This window comes from Cicer arietinum, chromosome 1 (assembly GCF_000331145.2).
Source record: "Cicer arietinum cultivar CDC Frontier isolate Library 1 chromosome 1, Cicar.CDCFrontier_v2.0, whole genome shotgun sequence".
Taxonomy (NCBI): domain Eukaryota; kingdom Viridiplantae; phylum Streptophyta; class Magnoliopsida; order Fabales; family Fabaceae; genus Cicer; species Cicer arietinum.
The window spans coordinates 7175785-7199723 of record NC_021160.2 but is presented as its reverse complement, the minus strand read 5'-3'; the positions used below and the strand labels follow the sequence as shown (position 1 = coordinate 7199723).

Here is a 23939-nt window from a genome sequence, read left to right as displayed (position 1 = left end):
TTTATATAGACAGATTCAAATATATATATAAATATTTTGTGCATATATTTTTTTAAAAAAATGACATAAACGTTCATTCAGCAACAAATAGATAGGAGAGGGTTGAAACTTTGCAACATGTATCTTTGACAAAGTTGACTTTTGTACTCCCCAATTAACTTTATACCTTCCAAATTATTAAAAATCCAAAATTATCTTTAAAAATTTCATTGACTGAAATTTCGGTAGTACAATTATGTTAAGGAAATTTCGCCACCAAATTTCCGGTAAAATATTTATAATACTGGAAATTTGTGTCATGAAATTTCCAGTAGTTACATTTTCAAATTTCCTTACCGGAAAATTTCCTTACTTTAAAAACAAATTTCCAGTAGTTACATTTTTTTTACTAGAAAATTCAAATTTTGAAAATATCCGGTAGTTACATTTACCTTATCGAAAAATTCAATTTTTTGAAATATCCGGTAGTTATTCTACTTAATTGGACGGTATGTTATTTATTTATTTATTTATTTATTTATTTATTTTTATATTTTTTGTTTTTTGAAATAGGGATAAAAAAAACACAACGAGTATGCATAAATTTGAGTGAAACATTCACAACTGATCAAATTTTTGAGTCACGAGAAGTTGTCATATCATGGGCAAGAGAGGTCGGCCGACAAAATCGAGTAGCAGTTATCATTACTCGATCTGACGTAAAAATATAGAATGGAAAAAATATATGAATCAATAAAAAAATTGTTCCGGAAATTTCAGTGACGAATGAAATTTCCGGTAGTTATGAATCAATACCAGAAGTTTCATTTTTGAAATTTCTGAGAGTATCATCTGGAAATTTGAAATTTCCAGTATTGAAAACAAATACCGGATATTTCAAATTTCTGGGTGGAACTCCCATAAATTTCAAAAACTAAATTACCGATATTGAATTTGACTACCAAAAATTTGATTCCTCCTGAAATCTTCGGTAAATCAATTTTTAGAACAAAACTCACTTTTTCGGAAAAGAAAAATTGTGGGGATGTGAAGCATCTTTTTCATTTTTACAGTTTCGTTAAAATTATTTGGACATTTCAAACATAAATTTTTTAAATGGGAGTATAGGGTTAATTGGAGCACCAAAACCAACTTTCTATCTGACCAACTAGTAGAGCCCAAACATAAACCAAAATTATCATTAGCTGATATAAGCCCAAACTATAAGCAATGGGCCTAAATACTAAACTTAAGTCAGTAATTGTTTTTATGTTCGGTTGGGTTATCTTATGGTGAGAAGTGATGGATATTTTTTATTACTTTTTTCATTTTTAAATATATGCACAGACTATAAGTTATGGATTTATAAAAAATATTAGAGGTTGTAGTATTCATACTATAAAATTGTAAAATATAAAAAAGTTCACTCAATTTATTTTTTGATTGCTTGATAAGGATTCTTATGACACTTATTAGCATGACCCATTTAATTATTATACTTTTTAAATAATATTAAATTATTATTATTGAATAAGAATTCATTTAATCATTAATTTAAAGACTAATTATATTGCTACATGTTGATTTTTGATTTTGTACATGTATATATAAATAAATAAATTATACGGTATATGTATCAATTTAATGTATATCAATATATTTGATTTTTAAATTAATGTAGGTAAATAAATTTTTTTATAAATATTTTCTATCATGTAAAAGATTATAATAACGAAATATTATTTATAAAAAATATCAACAAAAAATATTTTTTATTTTATTTTATTACTCATAACAGTAGATATTAGATATTTTTTACAAATAAAATATAAAAAACAATATAATACATATAAATAATAAAATAATATTTTTTTTATGAAATAATATTTTTTAAATACAAAAATTGATAAATAAATTTTTTATTTATAAAAATAATTGTTAATTTATTTATTTAAAAACTAAATATACCAAAATATTTTAATTTATTACCACAGGATTCTTTGTAGTATATATAGTTTGCATGGATTAGCGTGGTTACCATTTCTTTTACACGTGGCATGTGTTAATTTGGAATTTTCAAGTAGTGCAAGTGCAACCTCAATTTTCGGAGTTTTTTTTCTTATGGCTAAATATATATATAGTCAAATTCCAATAAAAGGAAACCAAGTAAGAAAATGAACCTAAACAAAATACACATCGTATTAGTTGTCAAAGTCAAAATAACATCCTCAACACAACCACAAAATAATTCTAAAATTAAGACCAAAATCCTATTCTTAGGTATAAACATCTAAAAATCCGCACATTTGAAAGTTCAAATACCCCTTCACATGTCTCCATTTCCAACCCCACCCCACCTCTCTCCTTTTCCTTCTCTTTTCCCAATCGAGAAGAATTAGGAGAGACAAAAAAAAGAACAACAATGGATTTCACCAAAACCCATGCTGTTCTCCTAATTGTAACAGTCTCTTTGCTATTTGCACCCACCAGTTACGCTGCTCGCACCACCGAAGCACGTATTTGGAACATGTGCAAACCAACAACAAACCCAGTAGTATGTTACAAAACAATATTACCCGAAGCAACTAAAACTCAAAAATTCAACATGTACAAAGCTCTTGAGGTTGAGATCCAAGCAGCACAAACACAAGTCATTCAAACCGCCACTAACATTGCAACTTTAATCTTTCAATCCAGTAACAACAAAGACGTTTCCGATGCACTCAATACTTGTAAGGATCAATTTAGCAACATTGTCGATGCCATAACCGAATCGGTTGATTTGGTATCCAAACGCAATGTTGGGGAAGCAAGGTTCAAATTTAGCGCGGTTATTTCTTACTATTCCGCTTGTAAAGATGCTTTTACCGAAAGTAACATTACTTTTCCTATTGCCGCCGATGCTCAAGCAGTTTATGATCTTGGTGGAAATTGTTTGGATTTAATGAAAGCCATTGAAGATAAAGAGAGAGCCCGTAGAACATAAAGTTAATTAATGCAAGGTTGTTATTCGAATTCAATTGACTAAATTTATTATTAATATTACAATGTAATTTGCCTAAATTATTCTTCTTTGAATATTATCTTATTTCATTGTAATTTTTCTGGTGGCGGTGGGAGTTCATTATATATAATGTCCTAATTGCTATTAATATTTACCATTATTGAGAATTCTATTCATTTTTTATCTTCTTTTATTTATTCCCATGTCTGCTGCTGCACAAAATTTAAATCCTTATTATCACTGGACTAAATTGGTGTCGTGTGAATATAGTTTGATGGATTAAGAAAATCTAAATAATTACAAACGTTTGTTCATATATATATAAAAAAAAAAACTAGACTAAATCGGTATATTACATTCTTTTAGTAAAATATAATATGGGAAATCTTTACATTTCTTAATCACTAATTTTTAATTTGGATTAGAAAGTGGTGTTTCAAAAGATGAGATCCCACCCATGTTAATTGTATTTTGGAAGAATGTAATTTTTTTTCAGACTACTCTTATTGTGTGTTATGTGATTGCCACGTTAAAACTGTTTTGCAACTGTTATGTATTTTGCATTTTAGATGTATATTGATATTGTGCCTCCCACAAGATTTGTGTGAGCACAATATTCAATTTTGTTCTATCAAGAGGGTTGATCAAAGAAGAAAATGTTACAAGTTTTATATGAGATACGATCAAAAAATATATATGTATATAAGTGAAAACAATTTTTATCTTATAGGTCAGTTTTGTAAGAGTTGAATTACATTTAACTCAAATTCTAAAATAAGATATATAAGCTACAAATTACTATGTTTTCGTAAGTGGAGACAAGAAGCAACTTATTACTACTTAAATTGTGTTCTTGGTAACATGTATCTTGGTTCGTGAATCATATCAACATCAAGGGTCTATGTTAGGTTTGTTCTTTATTAGGTTCCTATATTATAAAGACTCTATGTTAAGACTTTATGTTAACATACATGTGAGAATTAGACGATTTTTATTAATATTATGGTTCTTTATTGATGATTTATGTTTGTTCTTTAACATAAAATATAATCGTATTAAAGACTCTATATTAGAAACATGATTTTAAAAACGGATTTTTCAGGAACCATAATTCAAATGATAATTTTTAATATAATTTTTTATAGAAAGAACTAAATGATACAATTAGAAATTGATGTAGTTGAAGAGAATCCACTTTGTGCACTCAACAAATCTTCTAATAAAAATTTGCTATTATTAAACTCTGATGTATGTTTTGTATGTATGATTGAGGATATAAAAATGTATATAACGAGATAATAAAGTATTATCAATGTAACAGAGGTGGGAATATGTCATACGTCCTTACCTTTGTCATACCAAGTTGTATTAGATTTTTGGTATATTAGATTTTTGAAATAAACAAGATTAAGATTTTTTTGGAAGTCTATTTAGCTATAAAAAAACAAGAGTAACAAAATAGTCTAACAGACCAACTGACTTGATTTATTTAAAAAAAATATAAATTATATTTTTATTATATATAAAATTTTGAAATTTATATTAAATTATAAGTTTGTTGACCTTTCACTAATTTAATCATATTAATTTTTAACATATTTAAATGTATTATTATAATATAAAATTGAAATATGATATCATATAAAGTTAAATTCTTTAAAATGTTATCTTAAATTTAAAAAGATATACTTAATTTTATTGATTTATTAGATCGTTAGTATATTATTTTGACTTTAATCATTAGTCTATTGAGAAATATGTTTCATTACTTATTTGAAGATATTAATGAGTCTATGATATTGACTTTTAGTAGGCTAGGTCATATCAGACTTGCATAAAAGTTAAACTTAGATAAAAAAAAGTTTACCGTAGATCACATATCAAAATTAGTCCTTTAATTTTTTGACAAATTAAACTCAGACATTGTAAAGTTTATCTCGGTTTAACCTATTATCATCTCTATTAATAATGCTTGAATGAGACAATTCAAATATCTTTAGATTTAATTAAAAGTGTTGGATTCAAATTGTGTCTTGAAAATGAAGCAGTGTTAAAATTAAAAAAAAAAAAATTTGAGTCATCTACTAAAATTACACAATTATAACATATTTATTTTTGCCGAGGTGATACAAATGGAAATTTTTTTTCATTATATTTTAAAATATCTAATAAATTTAAAAAAGTGTTTAATTTTTCCAACAATATTATACTTTTACTTATATAGCAACAAAATTGATTAAATAAGATGATTTGAATTTTTTCGAGTTAACAAAAAAAAGTCTGAGGTTCATATTCAAATTTAAGAATATAACAATCTTAAAAAAAATCGTGGTCTATTGTAGTTGTACCTAAATCGAACAATTAATCTCTAAAGTTAAATGGATAGCATATAAAAATTTATAAAAATAAAATAAAAATTAAAAAATAACCACCAATACAGTTGACTACTTGTCTTTTTGACTGCATACGGTAGTAAACAGAAAGGAGAAGTGCCAATAACGGTCCTTCAATTAACTCCAACAACAGAATTTTAATTACACATTTACACTCCTGATTGCTCAACGCGTTTTTTATATCAAGTTAAACTGAAGGTAACTGCTAGAATAAAATATATGGAAGCTACTTTAATTTTATGACAATTTTTTTTGGATTGTTTGTGTAAAAATGAATGAATACTAAAATATGTCAAAATGAGTGAATACTCACGAGTCTATAATATGACATTGAAAAATACCAGACTTAGTAGAGAATTATAGCTAGTAGCTAGCTAAGTTGCTTTGTAGCGGTTACTGGGTTACCATGGCAACAACAACAACAACTCATTCAGTGGCAGGTTCATGTTCAATTCTTTCTCCACGTATATATCTACAACGTATTCGCATTCCTCGCACATTCAGCTATAAAAACACGTGCTACTTTCCCATCGCAACAAACGTAACCGTTTCCAATCAACTTTCCCCTTTCGATTTTCCCGGCAAATCTCCGCGCCACACCACCGCCGTTTTCTCCGCTTCATCCACCGACGACTTCCACAGCCCTTCTGAAGACTTCGCCGTTCTTCTCGAAGTCGACGGGTGAATTTTTTTCCACTTATCTTCTTCATTCGATCAATCTCGTTTCACTATGCTCCACAGTAATCGCAATCGCATCTTGTTTCGTTTGAATTTTGCGTTTATTAATAATTGTTTGTATTTGTTGATTATCTAGGGTTCTTGTTGATGCTTACCGTGTAGGAAATCGCCTAGCCTTCAATAAAGGTATGAACGATTATACTGTGCTCACTGCTCAATGCTCATTCATAATTCCATATTCTATGAACCTGTGTGTGTGTTATTCTGTGTTCATGGTGTGTAATGCTATGTCGTTTTCGATTTTGATGTTGTGTTCGCAGCATTTGAGAAACTTGGACTTGATTGTGCGAACTGGAACGAACCTATCTATACAGATCTTTTAAGGTGTTTTTTAATTTTGGTTATTTGTTACATTGTTCTCTTGTTTATGCATGTGTTTTAATAGAGAAGGTGATGACACACTTAGATTTCACGAGTTAATGTAAATCAATGCATTGAATTTCATTGATGCCTTGTTTGGTAAGGATTTGGATTTTATGCAATCACCTAGTCTCGGATCTCATTAAGATGAAGATTAGACAACTCATTATAGTTTTACCAAATCAGCTTTAAAATATCTCAAAATACAAGTTGTCTGATCTTCAACTAACAGTTGAAATCTCTTGTCTTCTTGCTTTTCCTGACTGCAAAGAATCTAGAATCTCGATAAGGTAATTGAATATTGAAACATCTTCAATTTTGAATCAATGATTGCTGGAAATTTATATAAATGAATACATGCGTTGCTTCACTTGCTAGTAAACCATTTTCTAATAAATTTTCAGAAGAAGCGCTGGGGATGAGGAAAAGATGGTATTCTTGTATTTTAATCGAGTAAGTTGTTCATCTTTTGTCTGTAGTATAGGGGAGAAAGCAGGTTTATTGGTTTTTTTTCTTTTCTTTTGGCTGTTTTCTTCTTTGCAAACATGACTTACGCCATGTTCTGCTGTCATTGACTCTAACTTACAGATTGGGTGGCCTTCGTCATTACCTACAAATGAGAAGGGACTCTTCACAAAAAGTGTTTTACAGAAAAAGGTTAACGCACTTACACTTGATCTGGATGAATTGTATACTTCGAATTATTAATGTGATTTTACCTTGGTGTCTGAGGTCTGGGAAGAATATTACATGTACTTAATTAATGTGCTTTGACTAAGACTGAACTTCTCTTTACAACGAAAGATCCGTTATGGTTCTCTAGTTTAATACTCAACTTTAAGAAGACCATAACATATCCCCTAGTAAGAGTAGAGATCCTCTTCATTTATTTTAAGAAATGGATATCTCCATTATTATAGTTTAATACTCTTCTTTAGGTTGTTAATTCCCTGGATAAGATTGCCTTTTCTACTCTCTTTGAATTTTACACCGACTCTTCATTAACTAAAATGATATCATGAGTTATTGAAGTGGTTAATTACGACTTGATATTGAAGCCTTGAGGAATTAGATTTGATATCCCAATAACCTATAACCCTTCACCAAATGGTTAATTGGTTTTTATGTGTTGAAGATACGATAGCTTGAGAATAAGATGACAATAACTTGTAAAGCATCCTATTTAGCTCTTCGTCACATATTGGCAGGAAAAGGCTTTGGAAGAGTTTGTGACATCAAAAAGTCTACCTTTACGGCCTGGTGTTGAACAGTGAGTTATTTACCTATCTGTCATTCATTGAATATGATTGTGTATGAGATGTTTTTTATTTGTTTTGTGTCATTTAATATGAATCTACAACTCAAACCCATTACCTCCTAGTTGTTGAACTCGTGATCTCCTAGTTGTGTTGAGATATTGATATTGATTATATTAAGATTTGTTAGTATCTTTTAGGATTATGATAGGATCACATTCCTATTTAGTTTACAGCTCACATGTATATAAATATTTGTCCAGCCCTTATCATTCTTAATGAGAAATATTCATATTCAAATGTTACCTTGTAAGGTGACTAGAGGTCACAGGATTGAGTTGCAGAATAAGTGTCTTGCAAATACAAGGTAAACTACATATAATATATCAACAATAAATCTGGCCCTTCCAGGGACCCTGCCATAGTAGGAACTTTACAGCACCAAGTTGTCCTTTATTTATGGGGATCCATCTTTTAAAGGAGCTATATTTTTTAGCCAAAGTGAGGGGAGCAAATAGCAATATGCACATTATGGCACCGCTGATTGTAATTGATATTTCCACACTGTTTCCTCCTTTCCTTTTTTTCTTTGATATGGTAGTTTCCACAGTTAGAGTGGATATCAGTGTTATAATTTTTAATCCCTAAATTTTAAGGGTTCTTCAATTATGTATGTTGTGTATCTATATGTCTCTACTCTTTCCTTTTATTCTATACATCAAGGGTTCTTCTATGAGTCCCAAGGATCAACTAGTAGGCATTTTTTCAAAATCCTAGTGTAGTCCTAGGATTGCATACTTATAGCAAGAGAGTGCAGATGGTGTATATGCTCCACCTAGGGGAATGTTGATTACATATCCATGACTCTTTCCTACTTCCCTTTTATTCTTTGATATGGCAGTTTCCATAGTTAGAATAGATATTACGGTTATATCCTTTTCAACTCTAAATTGCAAGGACTCTTTAAATTCACACTGTATATATGCATGTATGTACTGTTACCTCACATTAATCAGTGAATAATATCAGATTTTTCTAGTATTTCAACTCATACAAACATATTCTTTGCATGTGGTTATTTTCTGAGTCAATTAGTCATTTTGCTGGAGTTTATTTCACAATTTATATGTAGTGACAGTTCATTTGTTAGTTGAGAGATTTTTTCTTGGCTCAGGCGTAAGGATAGTTTTGTATAGATTTTTTTCGTAGGATTTTATTTGGTGCTTTTTGGTTTGCTACAGAATCGATGATCAGCCTCAGCAAAGTAAAGCTACATGTGCAAAACCATGAATGTGTAATTCTATATTTATTTTCCCTGTTTCTTCTTGATGAGATTTAGAATTGTTAGTTGGTCTTCTATTCATTTTCAGAAGGGTTTCCGGTTATGGAAATCCCATTTTACAATGCTTCCTTGTCTTCATTTCTTCTTAATATTGAACTATGCTCCAATTGCTTGTATTAAATCTCGTAAATAAATCCGTATGTTTCTCGGATACATACAAATTTTGAAACTTGGATGATTGTGGAACTTTTATCTGTTCTAATTCCTCAACATAGAGTAACATCTCCATTAACAGGTTTATTGATGATGCATACAATGAAGGAATTCCGGTGGTAATATTAACAGCCTACAGTAAAAGTGGTGATAATATTGCGAGGTACTTCTATTTAGTTTTGAAACTTTATAATATACTAAGTACGAACTAGGACAATATTATGGTGAAGGGGATGGGGGTGCTTGGGTATCTTTTATTTAGCAAAAACTTAGAACACATCATATGTACACTCTAGCTTGTAAGAGGATTGTTTGGTCTTCAGGTGGTCTAACCACTGAGCTTACACCCCATGGACACATAAATAGTAAACCTTTCCATGCCTTGTTTACCTCATGGTCACCTTATTTGATGACCGCACTAGGTTAAGTGAACTTGCATGGTTTATGAGTTCAAATTCCATATAACAGATATTCTTTTAGGGGATCTGAGGTTCACAATCCACTATTTTGATTTTTGTTCTGTCCTTGTTTAACATCCACGTTTGTGAGCACACTGATATTTCCTTCATTTTGCCTTGTGTTTACCAAAACTTTTAGGAGTGTAATGGAAAAGCTTGGCAATGATCGAATAAAAAAGGTGAGTATTGTGGGGATTAAGGAGGCTGATCAAAGTTTATATGGCCAACTCATCTCAGGAAAGGTGATTGCTTCTGGTTTGGATGAAGAGCTTGCCAAGGAAGCCACAAGAGCAGGTATATACTTCTTTAGTTTTTCAATGTCTGTGTACTTCATGCATGCATATAATTTACGTTGTTGTTTGCTGTGGTGCTTTATATTTCTACCATTTTTTTTCTAGCTTCTGCTGAGAGACAAAGATTAGCAAAGGAGGTAGCATCCATGTTAAAGTTGAGTGTTGAGATTGATACCAGCTTATCCGAAAGGTTCGTTCATTTCTCTTGACTTATTTTTCACAAAAATAAGATTTCATGGTCCTCTTTTTCATTATTGTTTTTTGTGTGTACTGTTAGTTAAGGTAATAATTCATTCCTTTAAGTTTGCTGAATTATGGCTCACTGCGTTGTACAAAGTGATAATGCCCAAAATTATTGGTGACAGCTTCAGCTGATCTTGGACTAGGCGACTAGCCAAACCAAATAAATAAGACCGAGGAACCGAAAATCTTTAAGAATTTTTTAGAGGCATTGGATAGGAAGTGTTCCTTCAGATTTATGTAACCATTGGGCTCTATCAGCTTTTATAAATTTTCCATGTTTCACTTCTCTTACATAATTGATTTTAAATTTAATTAAGAATTTTGAATCAGTTAAAAAGTGTTTTTCCTTAAAACTGATTTATTTGCATAGGCATATTAATTAGCTTTCTCTATCAACTCATGGCTATTCTAAAATACCAGTGTTATAGTCAAATATCGTTTAATTTGTTAAATCATCTGTCCAGTCTAGATAAGATTGTGGCTGCACTACATGCGGGAGCCGAATGTGCAGGGATACCTATCAGCAACTGTGTCCTTGTTGCAGGAAGCCAATCTGGAGTAGCTGGAGCTGAACGGGCTGGCATGCCATGTGTTGTTCTACGGAGCAGGTGATTGCTTGTTCATAGAAGTTCAATTAATAAACATGTATGGATATCTGTTGCAGATATCATTGGAAGTTCCTTAATAATAATATCAATAGAATTCTGATTGTTTTGTTTTTTAAATGGTTTAACTGTTTCTTATTTTTAATTGTTTCATGCAGTTTGACATCTAGAGCTGAGTTTCCATTAGCAATGGCCACAATGGATGGGTTTGGAGGTGCAGATCTGACCATTGCAAAATTACGCAATCTATGCAAGAAGAAACAACCAGAGGATTGAATGGTAATTTTCTTAAGCTGCAATTCCAATTGTTTAACATGCTCGTTTGTATGAATCAAACTTTGTGATGTTGCTGAATAGTATCCCTTACTTGTGCTAGAGTTTTGTATCAATAGCCTTGCCCAAAAATTTGCAATAAGTGCAAAATATCCACTTTGCTCTGGATTTGAAGCTTTATGCTGCCAAACAAAAGGAATGGGCCTCTAGAGAGGGAGTTTAACTAGGTGTCTTCAGAGCAATGTTTGCTGGTACGATTTTTCTACCATTTCGTGTTGATTCTTGAGGCACAATAGTAACGCATGTGATATCTGTAGTCTTTCAACAGCATAAGAAAAGACCATTCATGCTAGTCATTTTGTCTGCGAAGAAGCTATAACAGCAGTTGCTGGGTAAATATAATTTTAATTTTATTGTCTGATGTGATGATGCTGTCTGAACAAAACTGAAATAGATGATGATTATGTTTCTCTCAATTTAACACTTGAACGAGGCGCCTTCAGTGGAGCATGATGTGTTATTAATAGTTTGACAAAATAATGAAATAATTTTATAAAATTAATTTTAATTAAAAAATAAGTTAAATATAAAATGATTTATTATATATAATTTTTCTTGAAAAATCAATTCGAACTAAAAAAAATTTCTTATCGATCTTTTTTTTTTTAAAATAGTAGACCTATAGATCCCCACTTAAACTCACAATTTTAAAGACTTTTTAGTTTTGAATTTTTTTTTTTAGAAGTCTTTTAAACTATGAAATTTTTAAATTTTTTACCTCTCCAAAATGTGAATTAAATCAATAATTAATGAACTTGTGAAATTGACAACTCTAACTACCCTTCACTTGTGATTTTCAATTGGTTGCTTCTCAATATTAATAATTTTTTAGTGAAATAAATCTTTGGTAAGGAATCGGTCAAGTGATTGAGATCGGTGAAGAAATATTTTAATCCGTGCTATGATGAAAATAAATTCAGGGGAGGCGATCATTCAGTTTCATGTATAACAGTGAAGATATGATGATCAGAACAGAACCCAAATTGGGGTTCATCATAGTATCAGATAATTTACACGTTACAGTAATAAGATAAGTAAAACAAAGCTGTAAAATACAAAACTGATCTCTCAAAGCATCGAACAGGTGCACGTTATATTCCGATGCCGACCTTGAACTAAATTATCATGACAATTCAGCTTCAGGAACGTTTGTTCTTCGTCTCTGAGAAGAGTTTGTGGTTGAGTATTCATTGTCACCCTCAGATGAGCCAACACTAGATAGAGCCGAATTGGAGATCGAGCTTGATACTGAGTCAGGTTTTTGTACCTCATTTCTGAATATCTGAGAATCTGAACGATGTGGTTCTCTTCCTTCAGGTGTTGGATTCCCCTGAGCTTCTTCAGCTAACCGTTTAAGAAGGTTCATAACGGCAGGGAAAACCTTCGACGAAACAGACAGTATCCCAGGCAGCTATAAACAAAATACGCAGAAATAGAAAGGGAAAAAAAAGTCAGATAATGCTGGTCATGTTGGTAGCTGACATTATTGAAACATCCCTTACTTAACAATTAACTACCAACAAAGCAGATAAGAATCTTTGAACTAGTAAATCCTGCTTACCATACTTTTATTTAGTTAATAGCATAATTTTTTGCATTTGATTTTTTAGAATAAACCACACGACAATTATGTGCCTCTAACAGTGAGTATGTGTGTAAAGTGTGAACGTGCATGATAACAAGTCAATAAACTTGGACAGAAAAACCATCAAAAGGAATTTTGAGCATCCAAGTGCAGTAAAAGTGAAGAAAAAAAGTCCACTCGACTCACAGTGCCATGTCGAAACTCTCCAGCTATGTCTAATTGTATCCAAATGGCTTTCCCGATTAGATAGGCAACAAATATACCCAATATGAGGAGAGGGTTTCTGTTTCAGAGTCAACAGATGAAGTTATAAAACTGATGGAAAAAAGGGTCCGATAAAAAACACAAACGAAAATAACTAAATTCAACGTTCAAGATTTTAGAAAGTAATATTTACTTTAGGAGCATCATAAATTCATTAAAGCCAAATATGGCCATTGCCATTATTGTCCATGCAGGAGGTAACCAATTGTTGTTCCGCTTGTAGGCCTCCTGAATCCAGAACAAAAAAGTAAATAGCACCTTTGTTAGTATGCATAGAACCAAATTAGTTCCAAGGCAAAGAGAAAGGACAAACATGCATTTTCATAAAATGTTTAGCTAACTAAAACAGAAAGCAAAAGAAAAGGCTAATGAGCAGCAAAAGAAGCCAGAATCTAGTAGCATACACAATTCTCATATTACTACCAGCAAGAAATGCTCCAACAAAACTGGTTTTATCATGAAAATGGACTAGGTGATGCGCAACCAAACCAGGAAATAACAGCAAAGGATGCAGAAGAATCAAAGCCTTAAGACCAATGTTTTAAATACCAAACCAGATTGGCCATTTTAACTAGTTATAGTTAGACTATGCATCTACTACGTATCTGGTTCAAAAACACAATCCAATCACAGTTCAACCTCAAATTTAGATATTCGACTAGTTAAACCATTCAAATAAAAAACTCTAAAATTTGCAAGTTCGACAGAAGATATTTGTTAATCTAGTATGCAAGATTGCATGGGTTATTAGGCTTACATGTGCATTCACATTGAACGTTACATGTATTGAATTTCTGTTTCTTATAGATGCAAATTCGTATTCATTTGGGCTTTAGAAAACTACAAGGTTTTCTGGATTCTGAAAGCATTGGATAACTTTCTAATCATAATGAAACAATATAACATCAAATTATAGATGGAACTCCAATAACCAATATCACTGGGATATGGTTATGCCGTTAAGCTAAAGCATATATATGGCTTTATATCTCTACCTGCAGATAAATTGGCTAAAACTGCAGATAGATTCAATTGTTAAAGGGAAAGTGGAAAAAGTAGACCAGACGTAAGAACGCAGTCAAATGATTTTACCTGAGCTGCAATTGCCTGTGTAATTGTATACTCAGTTTCACCTTGGAATTGTCTCCACAAAGACTTGCATTGCACTGGAGAGATAAGTATATCTCCCGGAGAAACCTGCATTTTATATAGATTCTCACTTTTCTTTTGGACAGAAACATCAGCACAAGCACAAATATCACACACAATATTGTACCTCCTCCCACGTGCTTGAAGCCAGTGGATCCACAGAAACTTCTCTATCTGTATACTGAGAAGATGTTGCAGCACTTGTTTTGTCTATGAGAGACAATTGAAGTATTCTTTCAACACGATCTGGCTTCTCATCCAACCGTATAGCAGCCATATCCGATAGAAGCTTTAGGGACTGTTTACACGGCAAAAGATATTTTACATGGTGATTAAAAAAGTGTTGCTTCCAATATAATTTCTTCAAGTATGAGCAAGTTGAAAGATTATCATTGAACTAAGTATCAATTACCGCAGAGCGAGCATCCCTTGTAATAGCTCTGATATCTTCATTGCCAGTCCAAACCCTAGGGAGTGAATCACTGTCATGATTAAACACCGTAGAGAACCTGCAAATTATTACGGAAACGGGTAAGTCACAACTAAATCAGAAATGAGTAACATCCATCCACCTGGAATAGTTCAATTTCTTTCATCATAACAGACAAGGTACAAATACAATAAAGGACACCCTCCAAAACAAACAAATGGAACTAAATAACAACAATAACAACAAATGGAGTGAATAACTACATTTATCTCTTTCAGATACCAAATTCTTAGTAAAACCATTATTTCGTTTAAAGCAAGGTCTTTTTAATGTTTCCACAAACGTTTTCTTGTGTGTTTTTCTACTGCTTTTAACAAGTTTAAAAGCAAAATTCCTGTCTCTGTGCAAGCCTAACAAAGAAATGCTTTGCTGAACATATTAATAGACCAAAACAACTTTGTCCCATGATAAAAACCTATAGAAACTTGTGCTTCCAGCAATCTATCCTAACAAAAGACATCGGTCGATATAAAGATAGTGGACCATCATTAGAACTCCTGATATCCAAAACTTTATAAATCAATCAAAGTTTATAATACAAGTAAGGCACATTTGGGATTTTAATTAGAGAGGGCCAGGGTCTCTTGAATATACCCTTAGATGTAGTGCCCATTATAGCACGACCAAGGCACCGACCTTTGGATCATATTAGAATTGTTGAGTAATAGATATGTTTACGCTGTTGTAATCATAATCTGTTACATATTCTGATCTTTCCTCTGTTAATTGTTCGATTCTACCACATTTTGACCAAATAAATGACTATACTTATCTTTTCCAACATCATTACCTATCTTTCATGCGAATCAGGACCTTTGCAGCTTCTTCTCTTGCTTTACTTTCCACCAACGTTCTAGCATAGTCTCTTAAACTTTGTTGCATTTTTTCAACAGTTTCTTCTTCCAGCTCAAAACCAGCAACACAAGCTGCAAAGTCTGCTATGGCAGTTTCAGTTTCACGTTTAAGAAGTTTTCTTATTGAAAGCCAGGTGTCCTTTCCTCCTGCTTCAAAGAGAGACTCCACAGGCTCGGCCAATGCCTTGGCCAGATGTTTCTGCAGAAGATACTAATAATTTAGTGGTTGACAAAGATATTGCAGGTACTAATAACACATTACTCTGCTCAACCTATTAATCTGGCATAGTGCCAACAATATAGTATTAGGAAAACAATTATTAGAAAGTTGGAATAGCTCCCACTGTAGAAAATATGCTAGTCTTGTTTTAGGTGATTTAGACATGTAGAAAAAACTCATAGAAGCATATGTAAGGAAGGTTGCTAAATAGAGAGTACTCCAATTGTTAGAGGTAGAGGAGATCAAGAAATACAAAAGGTCAAACCACTAAGACTCTGTTTAATAATGTCAAGAACTAGCTTATAAGCTTGTTTGATTGTTTAATAATGTCAAGAACTAGCTTATAAGCTTGTTTGATCAAAATAAATGTGTTTGGTAAAAAAGCTTATTTCACTGCCTATAGCTGTTTTTGAGGTGCTCGTTGAAGAAGCGCGTAAGTTTATAGCCTTTCCTTTCTATCTTTTTCTTATTTTTACCCTCATTATTTTGTTCTTTATCCTTTCTAAATGAAATCAAATTTTTAAAATAACGATAAACTCCTACACATTCTCATTCCTCCTTCGGTTAGTCTGTTATGAAAGATAAAAGAATGATAGCTCATGTTTAGCATCTTTTGTTTATTTTTATTTTTATGAAAAGCTTCTCTTATTTTTCATTTATAAAATAAAATTGATAGTAATATTTATAATGATAAAAATTCATAGCAGAAATTAAAAATGTGTCATTCTTGTTTCATTTAATAAATATAAATATATTTAAAAATGAGAGTGAATTAAAAAAGTAACAGACGTATACATCATACACATACGTGATACAAATAGAATTATGTAAAAAGTTAAATATACGAGTCCTTTCATAGTCATTTTATATTTTTCAGTTAGTTCAATATTTTATTTTACCAAAAACTTTAATTTCAATCAACAGGCTTTTCAGAGCTAGCATATACCTTATTTTTACCAAACAGAACCTAAGATAAATTTAAAGCTAAATGGTCAATCTGTGAACTTAATTCATAACAAGTCATCATGTCATTGTTTGATTCATGTACCCGACCCACCTAGTGAAAAAATGCTTTGATGCTGATTGTAGTGAAACAATATTACCTCAAAATTAGTTGTTATCTCCGATAATTTCGCACTGCACACAGATAAAGCATGTGACTCAATATCACGACGAAGCTTATCTCGCACTTTTGAAGAACCCCAATTAGCCTGCCTTACACCAGCATCTGGAATATGCAAATAATGAGCATTTATGTAATACAACAATTTACATGATAACTGAGACAAATTAGCAACTTCATTTCAAGTAACTCAGTGCAAGAGACAATATGGTCCTTTAAAGCAAGCTTACAGAAACATAATCAGAAAGAACAACTTATAAGATGCATTTTGAGATGAAGGCAGACTGATCTAAAGATGCGGAAGTAATGTTCTTTCTTTTCTTTTATTTATATGACCATGAAAGAAATATATATGAGAGCACCTACAAAAGCAAATCAAGAGCCAGACTTTCTACATCTATGAAATTGAAGATATATAAATTCTTAAAGATTCTGCTTCAAGATTAAATAATGAATTTTATAGCGCATTATACAGAATCTTTGTCAAATGTCAAATATGCACTTGAATCTTTTTGGGGATCAATAGTCTAGTGAGCATATTTGACATCAATACAGAATCTGTAAAAATGCTCAGTCTCACTTAAATAATTGATAATTCAATAGTATCATAGAGTTGTGCATTTTCAGAAGCAATCTTTATTATTCCATTGATCTTTTCCATATAATTAACCTTTAAATTCCTAGAATCGACAGAAAGTCTCATGTACTATATCCAATAAACTCTGTATTTTTCTTCCAGACACAGCATAACTTGGAAGTTTTGAACATGTAATCATTTGCAATACTGGATCTAATCCTACAAAAGAGTAGTGATTGATACCAATGTTCTTCACTTTAATACCCACTTCCCATATAAGGCTAACTTTGGAATCACGTGGGTTTGCCACGTGATTTTGGCAAACCCACTGTGATACCAAAGTTGATACCAAAGTCTGAAGTGGAAAATATGTAAAATAAAATAAAATGATAAAGTCAGTCAGGAATGACCAAATAACACCAAATGTAAATTTAAAAAGCAAATGGAGAATCAAGCAAGCATGGGCGCCCTAATTGTTTATTAATTATGAGATATGCAGTTATGTGTGACAATGAATATGTTATTATGAAGAAGAATCTTATCTGATTATTACCATCAAATCCTTTATCAAACTCAAGCATAATAGACTGACTCCACATGCGAACAGATGAAGCAAACCCTTCTCCGTTGTTTAGTGATTGATCCAGCTTAGTCTTGAAATCGTCAAAAGCTTTAGAGCGTAGATGCCCTAGCATTGTTGTATAAGTAGGGTATACTAGCTGAAAAGATGAAGACAAAAAACAAGGAATCATATGAACATAGGGCTACTTTGTTTATGCTCAAAAAAAGGAAATCTAGGATACACTTTCTAGGGCATTTCTTAGGTCATTATTTTTAGTCCGAGAAAAAAAAAACCTTTTTAAAAAAGCATTTTTCCTTTAAAACAAAAAGAGGATCAGGCCCTTCATGTACACACTCTCCCTTCAAAATTCCTTGCCAATATTTCAATGCAGTCCTAGGTGGTCTTTTGTTATATTTTCGGGATCAATAATCAAACAAACCAAGTGCATGTTGAGCAGAATATTGCTGCATTGTGGATGATATATATTTGTACTCATTTACTATAAACGTTTGATGTATTATCAATAATATATATTTGTGCTCATTCACTCTAAACTTAAGCTTATTGGAAAGTTGGGTTACAAAATCAGTGTAAGGTAGCATGAATTTAGACATATGGGTTGTGATGCTGATAGAAATTGATGTTTACTATAATTGAGAGAGTTGTTCCGATGGTATACCCTAAGCACCCCATAATCTTTTATCTCCAGGTCTGGTGGAGGAGCTGAAGATACGAACAGAAGCAACAAGAGGTTGTTTTCAGGATTTTCTTATTCAAATTGGTGGTGCCGGTGCATTTTATTCCTAGACTATAAGACCCAACTATCAAGTGGATGCACTTGCCCCCAAAATTTGGAGACAGTGTTGTGTTCATAGCCTTTGTTTGGTACTCTGCTAATCATTGTTTCCAAGAAGTCCCATTTCTGATCAGTAGAGATTGGAAGTGTAGTTGCAATTTTAAGCCTCTTTTGCTCTATCTTCCATTGTGTTTTTAAAATATGCCTTATTCTCCACCCAGCTGTAATTCTGCACTTCTCTACCACCCAAAATAATTTTTAATAGGAAGGTACTTGTTTGACTTAGTGAGATTTTATAAAAAGTCTTGAGTTTATTATAACAGTCCAGTCCATGGATGCTTTATCAAAATTCAGCACAAATGGATCATAAGCCAAAACTATAATTAGAAACAAAGCCTTAAAAGGTAACAGGCAGCCTTACATCCAATGCATTTGATTCCAACTGCTTCCGTTTTGCATTTCTCACAGCTTCATCAAAGAAGATTGTCTCCTCGTCATATCTGTTGAAAGCATGTATTATCACTAGATGAAAAAAAAAATTGAAAGAACAAATACAGATTAAAGTAACTCATTCAACCAATATGTTTTTCTCACCTTTTATTGGGAGTGTGTTACTAATTGAACATATATCTTTTGAACAGATGCAAAACTTACAAAAACTCCAAACGCGGTAAAGAAATTTTTCAAAGTGAAAATATACTATATAATCAAAAAAGGAAAAAAAATCCCAATAATTATTACACTTCAATGACTCAAACATACACAGGAGTTATAAGGAGTACGGAAATTTTGATTTAACTCAGAAATTAAACAATGGATCAAATAGTTATTGAACACAGGTTTATTTTGAGATTGAATACATAAGTCTACAAGCATCTGGATCTTACAGAGAAAGGTAGGTATCAATTATGGAGCTACACTTTTCCCCAAAGCCTTGTACTGGACCTAATTCAACAGCTTCCTCCAACTCCAGCCAACCCTAAGCCAATTTCATTCATACGGTGACGAATTTTGAAAATAATGAAACTTGGATGGTTAAAGAAGAGGGGATATGGGTTAGCACCTTGTCAGAACGTAGTTCACTAAGCTTTTCATAAGCAATCTCTTCACAACGCACAGTTGCAACCATTACCTGTTATAAAATGCAAATCCATAAGAAAATCACACCACTGTTGCATCTGAAAATGAGATTATTGGGAAGCTAAACCACTGTTTCATCTAAAAATGAGAATATTGGAAACCTTGTGAGCTGGGAGATCAAGATCCTTGTTCTCTCGTATGACTTTCCATATGTGTTGTGCACTAATAGAAAAAGCAGATGCGGGCACAACACCACGCCGATCACCAGCAAGACCTCCAGGTGCTATAGAATGGAAAAAACGTTGTCGTAATTGAGCAACCTGTATGAAAAGTACAATAATGTAATCTACAATGTAGCCCAAATAAGATAGAATCTAGGAATGAAAAAGTTTCAATGCAAAATAATCAAACAATCATTTGCAAAGAAATTTACAGCAGAAAAATTGTCAATCAGGAGAACCATGTCTGGAAGCAATAGGAATTAGAAATCATTCTAGAGTTTTTTTAATCGGTAAAGGGTACCTCCTCTTTGAATTTGTATTCTTTGTCCTCATAGCTTGACAAAGCAGTAACCTCCACCTTCAAATGAAGAACCATTAGTCATATGCCATAATACATACATAAAGAGTTAAACAGGCATGTGAAAAGAGGAGATAAATAGATCTTCTTACATTGAAAAATTCACTAAGAGGAGTGTGTACAAGCGCTTGAGGTTTTGGAACTGCATCCCAAATCTGAGGAATTCATATCATGATTAAAAATGATGACAAATAAAAAAAAATCAAATAAATGAAAAAACTAAGAAATTAAATGAAAAAAAAAACCTTTTGAATATCTTCTCTTAGAATAGGCTCCAGATTTTCCAGCGGAGTCTGTAGAGAGCAACAAACATGATAAACCATTCATTGAATACAAGCATAGAACAGAAGGATGCATTCACAAGAAAGGATAAAGTGTAAACCTTTGTTTTATCACGTATAACAAAAAGCAATGTTGTCTTCCGAGGACTAAATAAACGCATCATGACCTAAAAATAAAAGAAAGGTCAGAGTGTAAAAATTCAAACTTAGAATACCTGACAGAGGTGACTTCATGGCTGCAAACTACCTGAAAAACAGTTTTTAAAAGAGGTTTATTGGCTGCTTGTTCACGACCAATATCATGACACCACCTGTCCATAAAATAAGAGGACAAAACTTAGTTGCAGTTTCTTGTGTGCTGTTTTTACTTTTCTCCGATCACAATTAAGTGCATGGATTATGTATCTAATAGCATAAATAGAACAATTTAGAATTAAAGTCAAGTAAACAATTTAATCCACATGGTACATCATAATTAGCATAAACAGCACCTGTAGAAAAATCTATATGTTATATCCTAAAATGAAGTTTCAATGGCTGTCCAAAATGGAATGAAGTTTGTCTGTATAAATCCATCCAAAGCTTGCATAACCCATGAATCAAAGCTTCTTTATAGTTTCTAGTTTCTTATTAATCCTGATTACTAATTTGACTCCAAATAAAGGAAGTGAGTAAAGGATTGAAAAGGACAATGCTATAGAAAAACAGGGAAAATGTCATTATGTATATCATCTACTTTCACACCTCACATTATGAAATATATTACATTATATTTCATCCTACAATCACTTGTATACAATGTAAATGATCCCAAGTGTCAAGTAGGTAAGTTATAAGCAAGAATATAAAGGACCTAAAATATACCAAGTTAGAGAGAGATCTTTGATTCCACCTATACTTATGTCAAGCTAGTTTGTAAGGACTGTAAAAATTGTTTGAACTTGGAAGTAAAGTTGCTTCAAACTTAATAACTTACCATGATGCCTGAATTTAAGGATCACACCGGAATTTCATTCAATCTATCAATTATAAAGCAACAATCTAGACAAAAAACTTACATATTTATGAGAACGATATCCGATACTGCCAAAGCAAAAAGAGCACTCTGCTTCTCAAAAGCGGTATCATCCTGAGAGACATATTTAAAAAAAAAAAAAAAAAAACAAGAATAGAGTGAGCTTTAATGTACATGAAACAAATACATAGAACAGCTCAATAACATCAAATATGTACCCCGTGCACATAACTGCCTAACAGACAAATACAGTAAAGTGAAGCTAGAACATACATATATAAGTTAACAAAATATGGCAACACTATCACGTGTCAATACGAAACATATGGCGAGAAATTATAGTATTTTCTTATACTATCAAGTCAATCATATCATATCTCCCAAAGGCAACCTAAAATAACTGATAAACTACTACACCAAACTTCTTGATATTCGTACATAAAACAATATCTGTAACAGGGTATGAAGAAACATCGAGTATAGAATTGATTACCTCACCCCTCTCCCTTCCATCAGTACCCTCTAAATCCATAGCAATTGTGCACGGCTCAATTCCAGTACACTTAGCTATCCAAATTCCCTTGGTGGTTTGAGATCTGCAACAACATGATATCCAATTAATCATTTATCATAAAATAAAACATAAAAGTAGCACATGATTGAGAAGAAAAAAACAACATTCAGTTTCCATCTCGTCTCTACAAACAATAGTAGCTCAATCATTTAAAAACCTAACCTTCCCCTAAATGCATCCATCTCCCTGAAACTAGTGCGGAAAAGGTGATTCATCAAAGTGCTCTTCCCTGCTCAAGCAACAAAATCAAACCACACAATTAGATCACACAACACATAACCATTACAAAAAGCAACTCCGCTTGCTTAACAATCAACTAAACCTACATAATCAATAAACTTCGCTTTCATCACAAGTCACTTCAATTAAATAAAAAACCTAACTACAATTCTCTAATCAATTAAATCACCAACTTAAACCCTATTCAAACACAAACACCAACACTGAAACTAAAACTAAACTAATCGATCCAAGCTCAACACGTTCATAATTAAGCAAGAAGTAAAAAATTAAGTTGAAGAAAGCTCAATCCGAAGTTGAAACTAAATTGAATAAAAGTAAGAAGAAAAAAAACTAACCGCTACTTTGAGGTCCCATGATAGCAACGACGGCGTAAGAAAGACCACAAGAGGCGAGATTTGAAGTGTTGATGAAATTATCGAGACCGGTGACGTTGAAAACTCCGTCACCGTCAATGAGTTGCGTGGCGGAGCAATGATCGATTGTATCCATGATGATGAATATTGATCAGGGAAGTTTGGATCTCGGATTTGATTTGATTTTGATTTTGATATTGGGGGAACTAACTATAGATACTTTGATTGTTGTGTGACTCTTATAATACTTGATACTGCCGCAACACGCACAAGAATACAAATAGCACGAGTCTCCCTTGTTGGCTTCTATTTGACTGGTTTATAATGACACGTGCCACTTACATTCAATCAATCCAACTCCTACTTTTTTTTTTCACTTTAATTTCAATTTCAACTATTATTATTATTTCTTTTGATTACAAAAATTTAAGCTAAAGATAGTCTCTATACAACATGAGAAGACTTTAAGTTTAGTGACCAGTTACAAAAAAAAATTATATTTATCTATCTTTAATGACAACGAGTATTATTATTATTGTCAAAAAATTATTATTATTATTCATTTTAATAGACAAAAGATAACTGTTAATAACAAATAATATTATTGAAACATAAAATAAAACGTATAATTACAGTATTTTGATATTTTAAAAAAAATAAAATAATTTTTATTATTATGATATTTTATTTATATTTCATTTTGTGTCAAATTTTATATTTTAATAATATTATTTTTAATATATATATTAGAGGACGAAGAAATATACCATTAATCAAAATTTATTTAATTAATTTTTATTCAACAAAATTTGATAAATATCTTTACTAGTAATAAAATAAGAAAAAAATAAGAATATTGAACTCAATTATATTTTATTCAACTTAGTCATGCCACGTCATAAAAAAATAGAGAGGAATAATACAAATTATAAAATAAATATCAAAAATTTAATTTTAAAAATAAAAGACAAAAATTTGATTTTGCATAAGATAAAGAATTAAAACGTACATTTATGCTAATAAATTATTTTAAAAAA

General features: G+C 31.7%; 3 protein-coding genes across 4 annotated transcripts; 2 read left to right on the top strand and 1 right to left on the bottom strand.

The window, feature by feature from the left end:
* Nucleotides 1–2401: 2401 nt before the first annotated feature.
* On the top strand, nucleotides 2402–2965 carry LOC101505049 (uncharacterized). The gene has a single exon (XM_004486505.1). The coding sequence runs from the start codon at nucleotides 2402–2404 to the stop codon at nucleotides 2963–2965; it is 564 nt and encodes a 187-aa protein (XP_004486562.1).
* A 2702-nt stretch (nucleotides 2966–5667) lies between these two features.
* On the top strand, nucleotides 5668–11518 carry LOC101492459 (CBBY-like protein). Of its 2 annotated transcripts, none has more exons than XM_004486387.4 (12): nucleotides 5668–6057; nucleotides 6191–6240; nucleotides 6375–6438; nucleotides 6879–6927; nucleotides 7063–7131; nucleotides 7683–7744; nucleotides 9308–9388; nucleotides 9823–9977; nucleotides 10082–10166; nucleotides 10684–10827; nucleotides 10983–11103; nucleotides 11182–11518. In XM_004486387.4, exons 1-11 carry the CDS (start codon nucleotides 5783–5785, stop codon nucleotides 11098–11100), a joined length of 1152 nt encoding a protein of 383 aa, XP_004486444.1. In that variant the 5' UTR covers nucleotides 5668–5782; the 3' UTR covers nucleotides 11101–11103; nucleotides 11182–11518. The 2 variants fall into 2 exon arrangements, with proteins under 2 accessions (XP_004486444.1, XP_012569441.1); XM_012713987.3 differs by having other exon boundaries at nucleotides 5670–6057; nucleotides 11201–11518.
* A 571-nt stretch (nucleotides 11519–12089) lies between these two features.
* Nucleotides 12090–23177, bottom strand: LOC101492118 (protein ROOT HAIR DEFECTIVE 3 homolog 2). The gene is made up of 22 exons (XM_004486386.4): nucleotides 22885–23177; nucleotides 22469–22535; nucleotides 22226–22328; nucleotides 21776–21846; nucleotides 20965–21028; nucleotides 20819–20884; nucleotides 20682–20729; nucleotides 20529–20591; nucleotides 20380–20436; nucleotides 20019–20177; nucleotides 19841–19909; nucleotides 19665–19756; nucleotides 19199–19277; nucleotides 17973–18138; nucleotides 16823–16947; nucleotides 15436–15698; nucleotides 14568–14664; nucleotides 14283–14453; nucleotides 14099–14203; nucleotides 13140–13234; nucleotides 12929–13025; nucleotides 12090–12568 (listed from the first exon to the last, which is right to left on the bottom strand). Exons 1-22 carry the CDS (start codon nucleotides 23036–23038, stop codon nucleotides 12281–12283), a joined length of 2499 nt encoding a protein of 832 aa, XP_004486443.1. The 5' UTR covers nucleotides 23039–23177; the 3' UTR covers nucleotides 12090–12280.
* Between the last annotated feature and the right edge of the window lie 762 nt (nucleotides 23178–23939).